Genomic DNA, 20,607 nt, shown 5'->3' with positions numbered 1-20,607 from the left:
TGCACCGTGGCTGGACAGGAGGTTAATGAAACCAGCTGCTTGGTTCACGCTCGGATGCCTCTTTCCTCCAAGAAACGACACAACTCACAAAAGGGAGGCTTTCTTTTTCTTTTTTTTTTCTCCCTACACACTGAGCTGCGAGAAAGGAACAGGGCTTGTTCACATATAACTATTTTCCGTTACAGCATTGTCAAGCAAAATGAGATCTTATGTTTGTTTGGGAACTTTATGCACAGCCATTAGACCTAACCCCGCAGGAACTGAATCTGCTCGTTTCAGAAGCACACAACCTGAGTAAAAATAAAAATGCAGCTGAGTGATGCAGCCCTCTCCTTTGTGAGGGTATCTTCGTTGTTTCGCAACCACCTTAAAACATTCAGGTTTTTTTTTTAACAATAGCGTCTCTCTTTCTCGACCCTAAGGCTATTCTTAACATGAATTTAACTCACCCCGTGGCTTGGACAGCTCTTTTCCTTAGATTCATGCAATAACTACCGCCTGGCAGCAAACAAAGGTCAAAAAAGAAAACATTCCCGCTTTGAGTGTGGCACCGTGGATTACGTCCTCCCGCGGTCAGCACCGCGGTGGCTAAATACACGGTGGCCTCTGAAGAGATGGAAAGATGGGAAAACCAGTGCATCCTGCAGTGCGTCTGCTGTCTCTCTTAAACTATTCAAATTTGTACATCACATACTGCTCCCTCCGTTCTCCGCTGCCAACCGAAGCTTTTGAACCAACCTGCCACTCAGCCGGAAGATCAACCAGCATGCGGTTCCAGACATCCCTACGGTGGGCTAATATACATGCCGCATGTCCTTGTTCTGCTCACTGCTTAGGCAAACAAACTGGGCACAAGCAAGATAACCTGATAGTGCCCTGCTGCGTGCCACATGGCTCAGTGTTATCTGGGTTTGCAGATGGTGAGCTTAGTGGTGTCCTCCCTCCGGACCTCCTCACCTGACGGTTGCCCCGGGGGGGAATCACGAAGTCGCAGCTGACGTGATTCATGCGTTTCTATCGACCGACTTCACACACTGAACATGCTTCTGTCACAGTCAGCTGTATGATAGTCTTTGTTTTTTGTTTTTTCTTGCAATTGTTCCGGTTCCATTCATACATTAATAACATATACTGCTTACAAAGAAGGCTTTTTATCCCTCAACAAACATACACACATAACACCATACAGTTTGTGTATGCATTTTACAATTTACGATCACAATGCTAATAAAAGGAGTGTCTAGCGCTCCCAGATAGAGCTGTTGTGTTGCTCCTTTTGTTCATTTTACGAACGTTTGAAGCAGATACAAAAGCACAATTTGCGTCAGTGCAATTGCAGAAACACACTTTGCTGAACCGTGCCACGGTTGCCGCAGATAACAGACAGCAATTTTTGCCGTGGGGACGCTGAGGGAATATATAAAAAGACTGACTGGCCAGTTGTACAATCATTTACGTAAACCCACAGCACAGAAGAGGATGCACAGCGTGACACTTCCGTGCACAACAGTAAAGATGACGCCTGAACCCTATTACATAATGAAGTCTCATATCAAAATACACAAAGGGCTGATGATGAGACATATGCAATGCAATCAAGAAATTGTTGCTATGCATAAGCAGTGTGTTTGGAGCGTGGTGGCCCAGAATTTGGATTCACTCGAGGGGACTTTTGGCAGCTGAGACAGACTTGTTTGCTGTTGAGGCAGTTGAACTGTTGCCCTTGCGGCTTTAGGGTCAGACACGCCAGGTCATCCTGCTGCCATGGATCAAACTCAAAATCACACTTGTCCACCCACTTGCAGTCACGTGCTTCTCTAATTTGCCAAAACAAAAACCTGATCCGAATGTGTGTGTTTTACCCAAATACAAATAAAGAAGTGTAGATTTTCATTGTTATCTGTCCGTGTGGACAGATAGGCTGTGGGCCTGGCTGCAGCCTTCAGTCGAAGCATATATCAATCGCCATGACAGAAACAAATGATGTGCTAAGCATGCTATTAATATTTGCATCACGGCATGATTAAAGTGATCATCCATTGTGACTAAATCAAGTTTAACAAGGCCTGTTGCATCATTTAGCACCTTCCAAACAATGCCCTTTGGCACCGCAGTGAGCTTTGATACTACACAGAGGAAAAGGAAGAGCTGTACTTCGCACAGTGATAAATCTTTTGCAACACCGCAGTTTCTCATTATGAAGCACGAGTTAGAGGGGAAGTAAATCAAATATTATTATCATGTGTGTCCATACGCTCTCTTTTGGAGCTTTTCTCTTTTTCTGTCAAATGCCTTTCTCCATATGACAGGATTTGCTGACCTACAGAGATGAATGAAGCTTGCAAACTCACATCTTGTTCTCCTAAAACAATGTCTGTCAAACAATTTTGCTTAATTCTGCAGTGCGACTAAGATTTATGAGGCTTCGCCACATGAGCTGATACAGCGGATGCATGAGCCTTGTGTTTCGGCGCCAGTTTATCAGCCCAAACCAACCGTTTTCCCTTGTTTCCCACCTCAAACTTTATCTAACTCTGTGACCCCTTCTTTTTTTAAAGTAATGGAACGGATTCCCAGTCAGCTGTTATAGCTCATCTTATCTATGTGCGTTACAATGATAGGGCGATTGGTTTTTAAGAGGTAAATAGGAAGTAGTTATGAGTACAAATTGCACAGATAACAACAGCGACAGCAGACATTTACTTTTCCCTTTTCTGTCTACCTCTACAGTTCGAGCAAATGCATACACTGTGTTCCGTTGCGCAGAATAGATAAATAAGAAAAAGGTACAGTTCTTGTTATGTTTGGGAAGAAATACAGCCCAAAGTTATTACCTCAGTGTAGGAGATGTGGCAGTTTGAGGTTTACTCAGCCACACAGGCCTCTCATATCAATCCAGGGTCAGATCTCTTGAGCTTGCCTTAAAGTTTATGTTTCAGCTCTGCTGAATCACGATCAGCTTATCCTCACCGACAGAAGGTAAGGAGAGCACTAGACCACAAAATAGAAATGACTAAAAAAATCGACAAAGAGGACGTCATGCGTCCTTGGCCATGCCATAAGGAGCGGTAAAAAGCAATAACTGGATTGTAATCTTCACGTCTGCGGCTATTTACAAAGGCAATAGACCTTAAAATAATACAAAAATTAAACATACTGTATATTCTTTAAAATGTCTCTAACTGTATGTTTTTTTTTTTCAAATTTATATTCCATAAAACACAGGCAAATGGAGCCACTTGTTGGTGTGGATGCGTTCGCTCAACAGCTTGAATTTATATTCGGAGTAAGATCAGTCCAGAGGTCTCAATCAACAGATGCTGCGTCGTCACAAAACGCATGTAAACCGTATGTCACAGTCAACAACAACGCTATTTTTCTATATTTTTTTTTCAATCTGGCTGCAAAATATTGAACAGATTGTCCGTGGCCACCTGCACGTCCTCTCGTTTAAACCAAAGAACAGACTAATACAAAGAGCATATGTGCTGTTTAACGATGGAGTCATGCATCTTCATTTCGCGCCGGCTCCCCCTGCCTTTAGTAATCCATTTGTTCCCCCTCAAGGTTATTGTTATTAACATGGATCTCACAAAAAGCTTGGATGGAGAAATAAAGTGCTGCAGTGGGAGCCTACCTTTCCCAACCCTTTCAGCACCAAGCCATTGACTCCTGCCATACGATTCCCTGCACTAAATGCCACTTAAGCTATTACAAGTTTTCAGCTGAGTACAGCGCTGACCCGATGGGGCTGAGGACAAAGAGAGAGCACTGACAGGGACACTTATGAAATGCCAGGAGAGAATTGCCGCCATCACTTGGATGTGTGGCTGTTTCATGGCCGCTCAGGCTTTGAGTTTCGACACGGACAGCTGCGATTTGCCCACCACACCTCGGCAAGATGATTGCCGGTGTTTTCGCCCGCATCCTTACAATATATGCTTTATCGTATGCTCATCCTACATCCCCTGCTTTATCCAGCCTGAAGGGAAGCGGTTCGTCTCGCTGGACGGCATCAGTACACTTGTAACTTTTAGGCAACCTTGACATAATTGTGCCATAAATGTAACTGACAGCTTTGCAGGCTCTTCCTGACTTGTGCTCCATCATAACTATATCACTGCCCGCACAAAGGACATAACCTGCCTGCAGTTCAATGGCATGCTGTTGTTGCTTTTTGTTTGCGTGATGATGTAAAAAAAAAAAAAAGCTTTGATTGTAGGGATGCAGCACATGATAAAGGAAGAGATTTACATTTTTTGAAAATGTCTCATCCTCTGTTTTGCTAAGAGGATTGAGCCAACAGCTGATTAGCATAGCTTTGTATAAAGACTGGAAAAAGGCAGAAACAGCTAGCCTGCCCGGTCCTAAAGTAACATCTCTTAATCTCACGCATTAACGCATGAAACCTCGTTTGCTTAATCACTACAAAATGAAAATGTGTCTTTTAAAAGGTGGGGGGTAATTCCAAAAGATTCATTAGCTTGGTGCAGTAACCTCTTGTAGTCTCCCTCTGTCTTGAAACTGCTCAGCTAAGCTATCCAGCTGCTGGATCCAGCTACATACTAAGCGTACAAACAGATATTAGATGAAAATACAGATGCCACTGCCACAGCAAGGGAGCAAATAAGCTTTTTTCCCCAAACTATCAAATTATTTCTTTAAGGAAACATGTATATTAAACAGTAATAAAACTGGTGTAATTATCTTTGGTCAGGCTTTCATTACACCACAATTGGACTATGGCAGTTCCTCATATTTTCCCAGCCTCCATTCATTTAATAAATGCATTCATTTATCTGCAGTTGATCCAGAAGGATGTAGACTGGTACTAAAATAACCCCAGTCCCAGCCTCCCCCTTCATTGGCTAACGGTTTGTTTCAGATTTTAATCACGACCTTGGTGATTACGTTGAAGGCTCTCGATGGGCACCGTCTTACATCACAGACCTTATTCACTGGTACTCAGCTCCTAGGTCTCTTAGATCTGACATCAAATCTCGTTTCTATGTCCTATGGTCACAACAACAGCAACAAAAAAGGTGACAGAGTATTTGTAGTCATTGCTCCATGTTTGTGGAACCAGTTGCTGTTAGATATTGGATATGGCTCCTTTTCTTCTCAAGGCTGAAAAGGCTAGAGAAAGGTCTTTCTGGCCCAAAGACTGTTGTCTTGTCTTTAACTTTTTTTTTCTTGTTGTTAACTGTTGCCATTAGTATGTTTTTTTTATTGTGTTCTTTAAAATTGTAAAGCCTCTGTGCAGCTCATAATAGTGACCGGACGCATAATGTTTTCCATCTGTCCTTCCGTCACGTCCTTGTGACCGTGGTATCTCGACGCTTTGAGGGAATTTATTCAAATTTAGCACAAACATTAACGTGGACCCAAGGATGAACTCACTAGATTTTGGTGGCCAGAGGTCAAGGTCATTGTCGACTCATGGTGTGCTATTCTCATCAACGCGATATCTCACAAGACCAATTTTAGGCCATAACTCAAGAATTCATTTAATAATTACAATACAATTTAACATACGAATGTCTTAAAGCATAAAATGACAAAGCTATAACATATCAAACCCACTGTGACATCATAATATTCAGCAAAAAAGTATTTATAACTAACTTGACAGATGCTTGGAGGCATTCAACCACAATGCTGTAATACTAGGTTGTATTTATATTTATTTGCGCAGCACTTCGGTCAGCTTATGCTGTGTTCAAGCGTGCTCTAGGAACTTGACATAAACAAAATAAATAATGTAAGGCGGACAACTTGAAGCACAGCTTACGTGTTCTATGAGCTCCCTGATCATGCCGTTCCACTGGCCCTTCTCGTCCTGGGAGCCGTATTTCCCATCAGGCACCAGGCGGATCTCGTACGTGAAGCCCAGGATGTTGGCCAGCTCCTTGAGCAAGTCGATGCAGAATCCTTCAAAGCGGTCGTTCCCCACCAGCGCCTTGTCAGACTTCTTAAGCATGACATATGGCTCCTCCTGCACAGACCCAAAAGATCAAATGAAAAGCAATGGTGAGGTCAGCTTTTTCAATTTGTCTCGGCACGTGGATCTAATTGAGGCAAAGTGATCCGAGCTGATGACTCGCTGTCGCGTTTAACAGGCAGTGACAGCAAATTCGAGCTCAGTGTGCGGGGTACGGGGAGCGGTGAAATATGAAAGAAGGCTGAGGTTTTCTTTCCTACACGGATGCATTAACAAGAAGAGAAGGAGTGTAATGCAAGCCTTGTAAATTGCAAAGCTGTGACCAGTGTTTCCTAAACTGTCCATTGTGCCTGCATGGTGTTGCGCTAGCTAAAGCCCACTGTCTCCCTCACACTGCTGTGTATTGACCTATATAGCTGGTGCACAGGTCGGTTCATTTTATGGTCAGGTGGCCGACACTCTTTACTAGCCTGTAATATCCTGCCTGGCTGCTCATAATTTGGGCTGTATAAAAGCCTGATTAGGAACAGAATGCTGCAGTGAAATGGAACATGCCCACGACGTCGCCTTCATCAATTGACACCCAACCCTCTGAGGGGGAGAGCGACGGAGCCGATGCCTGCAGTGACAATGACTAACACAGAATAGCTCATAAATGATTTCCTTTATTTAGTGCCGGTTACCATTTCCCCCGCCAGATAGACTTGTGCGTCCCGCTGTGCATTTCAAAACACGCCGGGTCCATTTATGCGAGGAGGCCGTAATACAATTTATTGCCTCGAATGGCCAGATGTATAATTTACAAACTGAGCTCAGAAGCCCAGTAATTGATTCTCTAGTGAAGGTGACCCCTCCTTTGTGTTTTTTTCTCTAACTGCGGCTCGTGTGGCACTAAATAAACAGATGCAGTCAGATGCAAGAGAACAGGTAGTCATGGCACTATTTATTCCCTCAGGAAGTAGTTTATCATGGAGCGGAGGTGGCGCGGGTGGAGGCGGGGGCAATGGTAATTTAACATCATGTGCTTGTTGGCATGTGGACGCGGTAATGATGGCTGTTGAGCTGCCTGTAAGGAAAAAGTGTAAACCATACTAACAATCAAGCGGGGTGTAATTTATTCAATAAACTCCCAACAAAATAAAAGCACACAGTTAACGATCAACATCTTTAATCGTCTGCGCTCGAAACAAAAACAAAAAAAAAAGCCTCTCGGACATTACAATTTAAGACGGCCTCTTAAATAAATAATAAGTTATGAATACTTGATGACAATGCATTTAGGGAGCGGGCGCATCATCGCCACAAACTTCGCCAAAGTTGTCCAATTAACTTGATCAAAAAGTTTTGCATGTTAAGGAGGGGAAAAAAAGCCATTACCATCTGTTTCTAGCCCTTCCGATTCTCGCTATTCCCCAAGGTTTGGACTCAAATCAAAGTGTTTTGTACCAGCTCTACCCTCGCAGTCGCAGCATGGGCGTGCATAACAGAAAAGAGGGAGGGAGGTGGGCTTGCGCAGAGAGACATCACAGGCAATGGAGTGCAAACAATTAATGTAAGTGGGAAAACACATTAAGTTCCTTAATCTCCTCGACAAAGTTATCACTATAAAGCTGTCAGACGTCTTGTTCATGCATCACCGGAATCAGTTTGATGCAATGTCATTACACTAAGAGGCGGGATTGATATTAAAGTTTGAAAACTGTCTTCGGCAATTTGAGAGTAGCCGGTTTTATCATCTCAAACTAATGATTCCGAACGAAAAAAGCAAATCGAGTCAGAAAATATTCAAAGGCATAAAAAAGATTCCCCCCCCAAAGAAAAAATCTTTTGGAGATGAGTATAAAAGCTGAGAAAACACTTGAAGTACTCGGTGAGAAACACATCCGCATTAATACCACTCTGGCTACAACATGAAAATCAGCAGATACTGACACTTCCCTAGTGCAGCGGTTCAACATCTCACCACTTAAATCTTTTTTTTTCCCCCCCACTTCTGCTCTTTGAGACAGAATTAACATAGATGGTGCCTGATAGGCATTAATTATGTCTCGCCTTGACCTCACTTGTCATAATTATAGCGTTGTGGTCCAATATAGTCGTAATGATAGTGCTTATCGCCGCAGCTTGTGTATCTGTCCTGAAAAGGTGCGCCGTGTCAGCATCCTCCTCGATGGCTCCACAAAGACATCCAAACATCCAGTGACAGTGTTAAGTACATAGAGCCGGGGGATCCGGGCTGCAGCGTGGAGCTGAGGGGAGGGGACGCCTCCTTCTCTCTATCTGCACATGTAATTAATGCATTCTCAGGAATAGTTCATTGTGCTTAACTGTCTCCTCCTTTATTTATCTTTTTGCCGCAGGCTTTTTTCACTTAAGCATGATCGTGATGTTAACGTCCCATTTGAATCATTGGTAACCGAGTGCCTGCTCTCGGATCTCCTACCCTGTGACGTAGCCATAACGCTGCCATGCTTCCTGTTCCTGCATGGCACGTATGCATATGCAGTTTCTGTCAATGGTTTGAAATTCTTTATGACTTTATCGAAAACTAAACTAAACGATACGCAGGCTTCTCATTTCTAGCCGGTGTTTAACTATAACCACAACTGTCTGTTTTTGAGACTTGCTTACCAGGTTAGGTGAGCTCATTAAGGTGGTTGAAAATGTCTTCCTCTGTGACTTCGAATGTTTGATGATTTGTTTTTAACACCGGACCCCTGTAAAAGGGGTCGTAGTTCCCCTTCACACACGTGTTAAGAGCTGCACTCTCTCTAAAATGCGTCCGGCATAGTTTTTGCAGAAAAAAGAAGTATAATTACCACATTAAAATCCTTAAAATGGCACCTTCTCCCTTCTCCCTTGTTAAAAAAACATGTCTCCAACTGTACTGTAAAGTCCCTCTCAGTGTATGTGCTCTGAAGGCTTCTATTTTCCACTTCACACTTACGTATGGTACAAATTGGACTGCCACTGGCCTCCAAACCATTTGTGATGTCACAAAATCGTGCTCGTAGGCCCGCCTCTTAAATCAACTTTCCGCTTTCCAGCCTTCTGCAGTGAATGTGAAAACAGCCTTCTAATGTCACACTCTGCACATACATCATTATACACAGTAAGGCTCAAACATTCAACTGTACGAAGAAGAAAATATTGTTTTGACTGAAGGGCAGATTGGATATACACAAGATGGCTACACGTACGGCTGTGCCAGAGGACGGAGACGAAAGCCGACAGCACTGTTTTTGTTGCGCAGAGCTAGTTAGTATGAGAATGAGGGAAAATGTAACATCAGACTCTTATTTTATTCCGACAGTGGTTGTTTTGCATACATGTTGAGAGTTTTGCTTTTTTGCTTTATTCTTCATGTTCTCAAACACTGATCGTCTCATTTGCGTTTCCCTTTCAAGAAAAAAAAAACAAAAAACTTTGAGGATGAGGAGCAAGCAATGATTTAAAAACTATTTCTGGTTGTCGGAGTGTAAACCTCCCCTAATGCAATAAAAGAGCGAGGCAGAAGAACAAATATTATCCTAAACTCCAATAGCATGACTTCCAGACAGTGGAGGGAAGGGGGGGGGATATGTACGCTAGCTAGCCAGACGTGTTCATTTTTCGAAATCTTGCCCGAGTGCAGATACAAAGCACTGTTCCTTTTTTTTCTCCCATTTTTGCTCCTGTGTTTTTGGTTTAGGAAGACACAAAAAAGAGGAATCATCCATCCAGACCGTCCAAACTTTGTATATGCATCATTCGAACGACAGCACCATGCGCACCAACGTGTGGGGAAATCCGAAGGTTGACAGGCCCTGCTGTGCCGAGTTTGCTGAGCTAACTGCATCATAACACAGTATCTAATGTGAAATCTATGCTGTGTTTATAGTTAGCAAATATCTTACGTCTCAGTCTCGGAGAAGAGAAATGTAAACTGAGCGCACCGTCTGCCTAATGCTGCAATAACTTTGGAATATAACATGCCCGATGCTCACTCCTCTGCAAACAACATCACTTTAGGAGAGAGCTGTTCTTGCAAAAGCTTGATTTTCCAATGTATCATCTGGAAGGGAAAGTGAGGAGACATGAAGGGCAGGACATTTTTTTCCACGCATTTGACCTACCAGAATGGTGGAGATGACGAGGGAGCGGTTAGCCAGGGAGTCGGTGATGTTCATCCCTTTTCGCTTCGGCACTTCCGTGATGTTGAGACCTCCTGACGCACTCCACTTCCCCACCTGCGGAAGATGGAAAAAAAAAAAAAAGCATGTAGCTAAGTGTTCTGCGTTTGTTGGGCGGGCTGTGACCCCCAGCGGCCTCCCCCGCCAACCAGTCTCCCACATTAGTGCCAGGTTGAACACATTTCCCGCAGCATTAGATGATTGGCTCGGTCACCTTTGCATCAGTGGGCCAGGGTGTTTTGGAAAAGCACGGGCGGGGTTGGGTTTTCAGGGCGAAATCAAGCAGGACGGACAAATCAAAGAAAATTGAATCTTTTGATGAAATGTATGTTAAAAACGGCATTTAAAATGACGGCATCGCCTACCCTCAACTTCAAACTGAGTTACGCCCAAAAAAAACCGATCAAAACAGAATAATGTTGAAATAAAGAGCTACTCCAACAGATCAGGAAACGATACAGGGAAAATTGCTGAGTACGAAAAATGTGATACTGTCAGTAATAATGAGTTTCTTACGTGTGTGTGCGTGTGTGTAGAGAAATACGGGGGCTAAAGCAAACAGAACATTATAAAAAAAACAAAAAAAAAAACAGCAAATATTGCAAACACGTTACAGTTAATCTGAATGAAGGTGCAGCGCCGGGGTTGCCTGTCGGATTACGCTGTGAAAGTAATTTTGCTCCGCAGTCTCGGTGAGATAAGCCAAGAGATTTGAACAAATAAAAGCAGTTATACATGCGAGAAGCCCTCGGGCAGAGAAGCTCTGCATATTGTAGAGACACAGTCTGGAACATATCATTAGCACAAATAGTCCTGTGGCTGTCGGTAGCAATCTCTGTTTGCAAGTCGTTCCATCCGCCGAAGAAGCCCTCCTCCCCTGCTCATCCCTCCTGCCTTCTCTATTACAGCAGACACAGCTTTTAATATTCGCCGGGGTTTTGTGCTTGAGGTGGATCCATTTAAAGACACACAGTCCCCCCCCCCCCCACACACACACACACACAAAAGAGCATGAACAACTTCTGCTAATGTCCTCCCTGCCTAATCCAGAGAGAGGCATATGCTCTAATTTGAAAGCATATTAGTTACAGCTTGTCACACAACCAAAGAGGACTCCAGGAGAGAGATTTAAAAATATCTGCGAATGCTTTCCCGCTTTGCGAAAATTCTTTTCTAATTGTGCCCCAATTACAATTAGCTCCATTCATTAAACATGATTAGCAAAAAAAAAAAAAAGAGTCTCGATTCGAAAAACTTATTCACTCATGCAACCACACGGAGAGTGTTGCATGTATCCCACCACCCACCACTCCCGAGCATGACGACGTTGAGCGAAAGTGGCACTCTGAGAGAAACCTGCTCGTGATTCCCGCGCGGGCTCGCAACTTGGGCTAATATTCAATTACAGTGGATTAGTTGAGAAAAGTCCACATCTTAAACGGCTCAAAACTGTTAAAGCCGATTCCACGGATATACAAGAAAAGAGGAAGAAAAAGAGGAGAAGAAAAATCCAGCAATCCGGATCAACGTTTAACATGCTCGCGCGTAGGATTTGCCGGAGACACAATGAGAAGATGCTAATATGGCATCAAATGCTTTTTTTTTGGAAGACGACTGCGCTTCAACTTAATTGACCGCACGCAGGACAAGACGCCAGCGAGGAGAAAAAAAAGGGGGGAGGGGGGAAGAAGACGAATCATTTCAACACAGCGGTATTACAAGCCTTCCTTCTTGAACAGAAGGGTTACAAGCTGAAAAGCCCCTGCTATTATATGATGTTGAGCCTTTAGGGAGTACTTGAGGAAGTCATAATGGGACTTATCCCTATTTGATGTATTCATAATGTATAAAAGCCTTCCAGTAGAGAAAAGCTGTTATAGTCCAGAGGGTACTTTGCCTTCCAGTGTAATAAAATAAGTTCTACATTACAAACCTTTTAGTTCCTTTTTTCCTTCTCTCCCTCCTTTTTTTTTCTAAAACATGTTTATACAGCTCATTACCACCAAACAGCATTTTGGGCATCACCTCAAATTATCATTAAGAGAGGCTGCAATTAACACCCTAATGTGTACCCTAATCCAATTTGCTTTATGATCCACTAACTTATGCTTATGTTGAAACAGCCAATTTGCTTCCTTGTTAGGAGGTAAATGACACTGTCAAATTTGCATTATCCATTCCACATCCAGAGCTGACTCTGAAACTTTATTTCTGAGATCAATATCCCATTAAATATTTTTTATTTTATTTTTTTTATGGCCTAGTAATCTGAGAAGTTGTACTTCTTTGCATTTGCATTTTATTTTATTTTATTTTATGCTTATACTTTAACACCTTGAAAACAAAGAGGTTACCTTTTCAAGCCCGTCCTCCTTCAGACTGATGATGTCCAGGTCGAAGTCCGTACGTAGACCGGTTGTCTTGTTGAATGACAGTCTCCCCGTCAATCCATCCCAGTGGGACTGAAAGAAAGACAGTACATCTGCGTTTTATACTCATATTTAAACACGTTCATGTAGTTAGTTTTACATAACCACGTACGAGTCCATGCCCCGGTCCAATCCAATGCAATCAAGATGATAATCGTGCACGAAAAATATTCTCTTTTTGGGGACGTATAATGCCTAATTGGTGGAGTTTACATTGCATTAATGTTCTACACAATATTTGGTCTCATCCATCGTCTTTTGCATAACAAAACATACAATATGACAACAATAATGAACAAACAAGCTCGTAGAAATGGCTGTCAACAACAATGCACATACACGTACCACAGACTACGTACGACCTCCTCTATCTTTCACTGAGAGTAAACTCACACCCACACGCTTCCCCGAGTACAAACACAAACCATACAGGCTGCATTTCCTTTTCTTAATTACGTTTTACATCTCGACGCCTCCAACGCGTTCTCCCTCCAGACCGCGGTGTTAATTAACAACCGTCGCCTTTTGCTTGATTCCCCACGAGGGGGGGAAAAACACACAACTGCCCCCTATTACGATTCCCAGATACTCGCCGCCTCATGTTCACAGGCAAAACAAACGGCTGCTTCTGCTGCTTTCATGTTCCACCCTCCAATGAGGACAGCCACCCTTCAGCACTCGCATTGCTTTAAGTCTTACATTGTCCTTGTCTGTTCTAGTTGACTCTTGGCTTGTGCTCAGCCATCGTGGGGGGGGATCCTTTTTCGAAAACTCCGTGCCAATATTTATCTTATTTATTTGCTCTTTTGTCTCTTGCCATCTTCATGCCAAAACAGATTTTCTAATTGTCTATCGGTGTCACTTTGATTCAGCCCCAGCCCGAGTCTTGTTACAATAGAGTAATCAATCCTCGTGTGTCAAGTTTCAGCGCTTTCACTGATATTCAAAACCGAGACAGCCCCACAGGCTTGTAGCTCTCACCTGTCCTTCCCCGTGGCTTGCCAGAACTTGTTGTGAGAAGATCGAAGCTTCAAGGTGAAATTTGTGGCGCTCGCCTTTTCCAGACCCCCTTCCCCCACCCCCATACCTCATCCCATCTGGCCTCTCGCTGCCGAGGTTGGTGGCATGTTCAAACAGCTCTAATTCAGAGAGTGACATAAATGCCTCAGCCACGTCACACTCAAAGGGCCAATTCGACCTTCAGAACATGTCACACGCCTGTCTTCTTCAAGAGAGTGTAAATCAGGCCTGAGTAAGTGTTTTTATAACCGAACACTTCAGTATGTTTGGGTAAGGACAATGTAAGAATAATTCATTGGCTTTTAGTCACGATCCCCGCAGGTCACTAACATAGCTGCTAATGGTGCTGCCTGTTCATATAACTATGTATCTCACACACACACACACGCACACACACACATGTCGTTGTTTGCCATGCATTGTAATGGTATAGGCCTTTGTGTTATTGTGTTTGCACATTTGGCAGACGAGCACAAATTGTCGCTTCAACTCAGGCACAAACAGCATTCACGGATGTTGTGCCAATTGGAGATGGTTAGCTCGGAATATAATATGCAACATTAGATTTCGGAGCACACTTCACACAGTGAGTTCTTGGTATTGTAAGAAGGCTTGTAAACAGTCACACTAAGAGTAAAAGTAGATGAATTGTATTTTCTCAGCCAAGGTGAAATCTTTTGTTTTTTATCGAGGGCAGCAATCAAACTTACAATGCTGTAATGAGTCATTACGAACTGAAGGTGACACTTTATAACCCCTAGTTCTATAATTATAGGCAGGGTACTTTCACAGCTATCTATACCGAAGGCTTGACCCCTCCTTTTTGCCAAACCACATACTGAAAACAGGGTTACATGTACTTTCAATCCATCCCTATAGGCACTACTCCCATCACTGATCCTCGTTCCTCGTTTACTAAAACGTTGGAAACTAAAGAAGCAGCAGGGATGGTTTGTTAAGCCCCGTTCACACTGAGCAAAAAAACAAAAAAAACAAAACACAAACACCCGCTTACATCTGGCTTTTGTCTTCAAGGCAACATTATGTAACTTTTTTTTTTTACCTTAAAATAAACAGTTTCAAAATAATTTCCATGGTACACTGACATGTGATGTGGTGAATCATGTCTCTGTCAGTCCCGGTATCTTTTCCCAATCGCTTGTGCTGCAATTTTGTAGCTTGGGTGGGCGGGAAGGATCTCCCGGGAGAAGTGCATGATGTTTTATGGCACTAAGTCACACACCACCAACTATCTCAGTGAAACTGAATCATATTTTATGGAGAAAATGTTTGTTGGTTTTCCCTCCCGTGTCCTCTGTGCTCTGCCTCAACTCCCTGTGATTTACTGTCTCCTGATGTACTAAGATAGCTTTACATGTTGCTAAACTGTAGCTGCGATTAGCTATTTAGCTCATCTGACATTTCATCTCACAAGTTTGCAAAAAATACCCAGCAAAAATCTTGTTTTAATCCGTTGTAATCGATAGCTTGTTGATACTTTTCCATCTGTCTCTGTTCAAGTAGCGCCCAAACATCATTTAGTCTGCACTGAGTTTGAAAGAGAGACTGAAGTGAAAGTGACCATCGTCGCATTGTCAGAGGCTTCCGTGTTTCTCTGTCTAAGAGGCTTCTCATGAGGGGCAGTGCATGATAACTGTACCACATGCTTTGATGTTGGCAAAACTCAGGTCAACTGATTTTAACAGAGACACACAGGATATAAAAATGTAGATGGTGGTGGGTGAAGTTGGCATCACCTCTCTGGCCTCAGTGCCCAGCGCTTAAAACACTACCGCCTCGTCTTTAATCCTGCCAGGTCCCTAAATTGTGCTGTGCACATTCCTCAAGAGAGTCCTGAATGCACATCAACTATCATCTTTGCTAAGCAGCAGGAGGAGGGAGACCAGGAGACTTTAAAACATCTACCCTACCCCGCCTATCTTTGCAGCTTAAGAAAAAATGGTTAGTCTCCTCCTAATCACAGAAGTGAGCTGAGGATTTAGGCTATGCTGATTCTAGACAGTGTGAGATCAGGCTTTGCTCTCTCTCAAGGACGATGCCTGCTGGTAAAGAAAACCTTTGGTGGAGCCACAAGCGGTGGCCATTTCAAGCCTCCCACTCACCCACACTTTACATCAAAGCAGACGCTTTAGGGGAAACAAAAGGTTGTACTTTTTCTGCTTTTGAGCCGAGATTCTGCCCGTGCTTACCGCTGAACTGATCTGAAAGCCAGATCATCAGTTATCCCGTACTTAGCTCACAACATCCCTGTACCAAAAACTGGATGGGGAATGGCCACTGATATTATAACGTGAGTTCCGTCACCCTGGATTCTTTTCAGTCTGGTGGTTGGACCACATGTGAAGCCACAAACTTGTCAGGTCAATAGGCCGATAGCATTTGAGTGAGGCTATGCACCCTCTGCTCCCTCGCCTCTATCATTGGAGGACAAGTACAGGGGAGGCAATGGCACAGTAAGACAAAAGGATTCTGCTTCTTTGTGCCAGCTGCAGCTGCACTGGCAGCCTTCTATGACTTTGGCTCTGGGGCCGATCGTACTCTCTAGCATCTTTAACATGGTGATGGAGAGAGGGATGCTGTGGAATAGGGTTGGTTGATCGTTTCTGTTTTCATCTTGTCTAATCGTGGTTACTGGAGATCACCAATAGGCGATCCAATTAGCAGGGGGCAGCAGGAGTAGGAGGGGGAAGTGAAGAGAGAGAGTAGAGTTTTTCTACTGGCGCTTTTGGCTGCACTGAGTCAAACCAACGCAGCTGTGATTTGCTTTTCCATCCCCAGTTGAACTGTGCCACGCCAGTATGGACCATCATTGGAGTTAGTCAAAAGCACTCTTTTGGAATGGGTCAATGCCCCACTGATCTAATGAGAACAGTAATGTTGTGTTTTCAAAGTCAGAAAACTAACTTGAGGCAGTTGTAAGGGTTAGAATAACCCAGTTTTGGTGTGCGGGCATATAGAGAACAGAGATGTCGGCTCTAAGATCTATGGAAGAGAGACCGCTAACTGGTTTGTGATTAAAGATTCAAAAACCTCTTGTGACCCATGCTCTGCAGATGCAAGAGATCACTTTTTAACATTTTACTTCTGATAATATGTTAAAGTTAAGTTAAAATCCCCTTGATACCAGTGCAGGAAAAAGAACAATTGTCGATCATCCCTTTAGTCCAATCCCTCTTTACAAAGCCTACAGTGGACCGGTGAGTCGTGCTCAGGAGAACAACCCACTGCTTGTCTGTCTGACTGTCATCATAGTAAAGAGGTATCATCACTGAAAAATAGGCCCAAACTGGCCAAAAGTCATGCTTAAACTAATCACAAATGCTGTCAGGATGCTTTACACTGAGGCACAAAAAGCACCGGCAGGGTTGGTCAACCGTGGAGATGTATCCTTTGAACGGAGAACAGTTCTGAACAGAAGTTGTCATCCATTTTGCTAATGAAAAGTGGATGAGGAGAGAGGTTTAGCTCTGCCCTTTTATATGGACGGCCCCCAGTAGCCATCATTGTGATTGCTCTGTGGGTATATGCAAATTTATTGGGCAGTTATCACAGATGAGGGATCCTGGTTGGAGGGCAAAGCCTGTGTAAAATACAGCAGATCCAGGAGGTTAATGCTTTAATTTCACGATAATGGGTGTGATTATAAGAGGGGCAAATAAAATGGAATTCCTGCAAATTTTAAATACTTCTAAACCACACCCAGGACACAAACAAATGATTTTATCGTTTGAACAAATCAGGATACAAATAGTAGCATCTCTGCACACCCTTAATCTGCCACTTTCCACATCTTTGTTTGTGTATTCTGAGGTTCTGTCAGACTCTCATGTTAGATTAAATAAGAGCCGATTACACTACTTGTGTTTTCAAAAGGTTACAGTACGTGCTTTCTGGAAAAATAGGTTATGAATACAGGGAATTTATAAAGCTGACAACAACGCTGCTTTGATGTGTCTATCAGGGCTCGGTTTGCTTTGTAGGTGGAAATGATTGATTTGCTGGGTAAATATCTAAGTCCCGAATGACTACACAGCACTCACTCCACTGCTGTTGTCACAGTCGCCCTTCAGTCAATGCGCTTCTAATATCAATAACACTTAAATGAAACGGCAACAGGCCAAAAGGTTCCCATCACCTCTTTGATGAAACTCATGAAGCGTCCTCCGAATCTCCAGGGTTTGTGGCGGTGGCACTGCAGCGAGTTCACCGTCATCTGCGGCGCGTGCTGGTATGACACGGACACAATGTGGACTGCATCATAGGTCAGAGCTGCATCTGTCTGGAATAAGGGGTGAACATTATTTCAGCTGATGTCTGTGGAAAGACATAAACAGTTTGCTGAACATGAATCTGACTGATACGGAAAGAGTCAAAGGACGAAAGCCTCTTGACGAAGCTTTTTTTTTACTCAGATCATCCCTTTGACACTTTCTTCAAGTTTGTAGACATTGACCAAGATCAATTATGCTTTTTAGGTTGTTTTTTTTTCCTTCCTTCCGTGTTTTATATCGACTTGTGTGCATGTAAAATATCTTGAAAATTAAAAAGGCCAACAACTGCACCTACCTAAACTCCTTATCCGACAGAAACACTCCACAAACGCCTCATTAGGCCTTTAATTCTGTGACTTCTTGACATCAGACTATGTCACCATGTCACACATTTGCATTATTTTTGCGTACATCAGAATCAACTTAGCTCAGCTGCTCTGTTGTTAGCGGTATTATCATTTCAGACTATCAATGTGTTTACTGACAACCCTACTGTAGCTTCGCCGTGTGTAACAGTCTGAATTCTCCTCCAACAGCCTGAAGGCTATGAAACTCTTGCACTATCCCTGTCCCTAATGGGCTGTGCTGAGTTTGATGTCTGGATTGTGTGGGCCATCGTCTCTATCCTTGTCTTAGAAACATACTGAGACAATCATGCGTCATCCATTATAAACTATCCATTTGAAAAAGATCGGCTATAAAGGGAAGCACCTGGTCAGAAAACGATGTTTAGGGTGGGACTGGTGCGTTGAAGGATAATTGGCGCGAAAAAGGGCTTAATGAAGCTATTATATCACCCCCACCTGTACTATTGAAGGCATAAACACCCACCAGAACAGAACCAGGAATTGTTCTGCCATTTGTCTCTCCATTCATTCTGGCTCATGGATTTTAGTTCTCACCGTAGCTTCAGCTTTTTGCTTGGTTAATGGGTGTGAAGACTCTGGGCTCAGTGCTGGTAGGCTGTCCTTTCTGAGTTCCACTCTATACCTGAATGGTTCACTTAGTTGTTGATAACATACCTTGGATACATGTGTTACCTTGACTGACTCTTGTCTTAATCATTTCCTTAGAAAATACTGGAAGTACTCAGTGTGTTGCCAACGGAATACCACTTTTAAAATCTCTTAAAATATGCATCTTTTCCCTTTTAAACATTTAGTCAAACTGAAGCTGTACCTCTCAAATCTGTTTGCATACTTCCAACGCTATTTGTTTTATTCATACACGAGCCTGAACGAGTCAGCTGTGTGCAAGAATCAGACGATGATGAAGTGGTTACTGTGTGCAATATATAGATAAAAACAGCCGGGGTAAACTGGTTTGTCATGAGGTTCCTCTTTAGGGTTAAAACCATTTCTTACCATGGTATGATAGATAGCTAAGATGGACAGATAGACAGAGATAAATGTGGTCCCTTTGTATTGACATTTTGATGACTGACTTTTAAATGGAACAACACAGAAGCAATAAAACATACCGTCATGATGCCCTCCAGCAGGCCTGAGTCAGGTTTAGGTGCTACCTGCCTTTCCATCGACCACTTCTCCACGATAGATGCCACCTGGGGATTATCCACGTTGAGGATGCGGAAGCCGGTCATGTTGACACCGCAAAAGCGATATGGCTCCAGGTCAATGGCCATCAGGTCCTTTAGAGAGACAAAAGTCATGAAGGATGGATTTTTATTTAGTCTGCCGGCACTGAGCATCTTTGTTCTAAGTATTTTTTTTTTCCCCCAGATGCTCTCTCCTCACATGAAAAGTAAATGACACAGCGGCTGATTAAAGAGGCACTATATTAAGACCAAAGAGAGCGAGAGGAAGGCGAAATACAGTAGTTTTCAATGTCAAATCAGGAGATTTAAGCATGGATTCTGAAGCAGCATCTGTGTGGTGAATTAAATCTGAAGGCTCCAGAGGCGGAGTCACCCTTCCGCTGGCAAATCCTTTTATAATTGACGAATTGTTGTTGTCCTCATACGTACATACAGTAACAGTGGGTTATACTGCACAAACTACAAGCTTGAAATATATTTTGTCTTTCTTAATGAGGTGAGCAGATCGTTAAAGGTGAAGAAGTCTTTATTTGTGTATACATTGTAATGATTGTTCGTAGCTCAGAGAAATTAAAGACAGGACAAATTTTGTCAATTCTGTTGGATCATATTAATATTGCAACGCTTGCATTCCCATGGCAACTTCTGAGCAACAAGCAATTCAATTTGAGCCGCTGTAATTTCTGGGGCAGCCATTGTAGCTGAAGTGTGAAGTCACATGTTGACACATGTCGTGTCGGAATGGGCCACGGGGCTTGGAAAAGACATTTGGATGAACATAGATATTTCATTAGCACCCTGTGGGGTTAGTGCTGGGGGAACGAGAGCGTGTAAGACACTTACTAAAGAACAGTCGCCGCCAGTCACTGAAATATTTCTCCTCTACATTTTTTTTCTTTCTTTCTTTCTTTCTCACCAGAATGCATTACAGTACTCTCTTTCATGAACCCAGATAAAAGCAAATCACTGTTGTTCTATATGACATTCACAATTGCTCGGAAAAGTAGATCAGGTTACAAGTTTCTGAGCTTTGAAGCTAAGAATACAAACTTACTGGGACAGAATTGTTTGTAAAAAAAAAAAAAACATATATATATATATATATATATATACAATTCATCTTTTGTGACATCCTCATTTCTATTAGGGCATTTTTGGAATGTCAGAAAAGCAACTTATTCCAATTATAAGTTCA

General features: G+C 42.9%; 1 protein-coding gene across 2 annotated transcripts in view; it reads right to left on the bottom strand.

Annotated features, from left to right (window-relative positions):
* The window catches only part of grik3 (glutamate ionotropic receptor kainate type subunit 3), a 100,927-nt gene that overhangs the window by 21,790 nt on the left and 58,530 nt on the right, over positions 1 to 20,607 (bottom strand). For both annotated transcript variants that reach the window (XM_030393817.1, XM_030393816.1), the window contains exons 6-10: positions 19,335 to 19,505; positions 17,719 to 17,862; positions 12,468 to 12,575; positions 10,057 to 10,170; positions 5,792 to 5,995 (exon numbers count right to left, since the gene is read on the bottom strand). In XM_030393817.1, coding sequence (XP_030249677.1) covers positions 5,792 to 5,995; positions 10,057 to 10,170; positions 12,468 to 12,575; positions 17,719 to 17,862; positions 19,335 to 19,505 — 741 coding nt within the window. The remainder of the gene's footprint in view (positions 1 to 5,791; positions 5,996 to 10,056; positions 10,171 to 12,467; positions 12,576 to 17,718; positions 17,863 to 19,334; positions 19,506 to 20,607) is intronic.

Source organism: Sparus aurata, chromosome 17 (genome assembly GCF_900880675.1).
Source record: "Sparus aurata chromosome 17, fSpaAur1.1, whole genome shotgun sequence".
Taxonomy (NCBI): Eukaryota; Metazoa; Chordata; class Actinopteri; order Spariformes; family Sparidae; genus Sparus; species Sparus aurata.
Note: the sequence above shows the minus strand (reverse complement) of the source record. Positions and strands in the feature narration are given on the sequence as shown.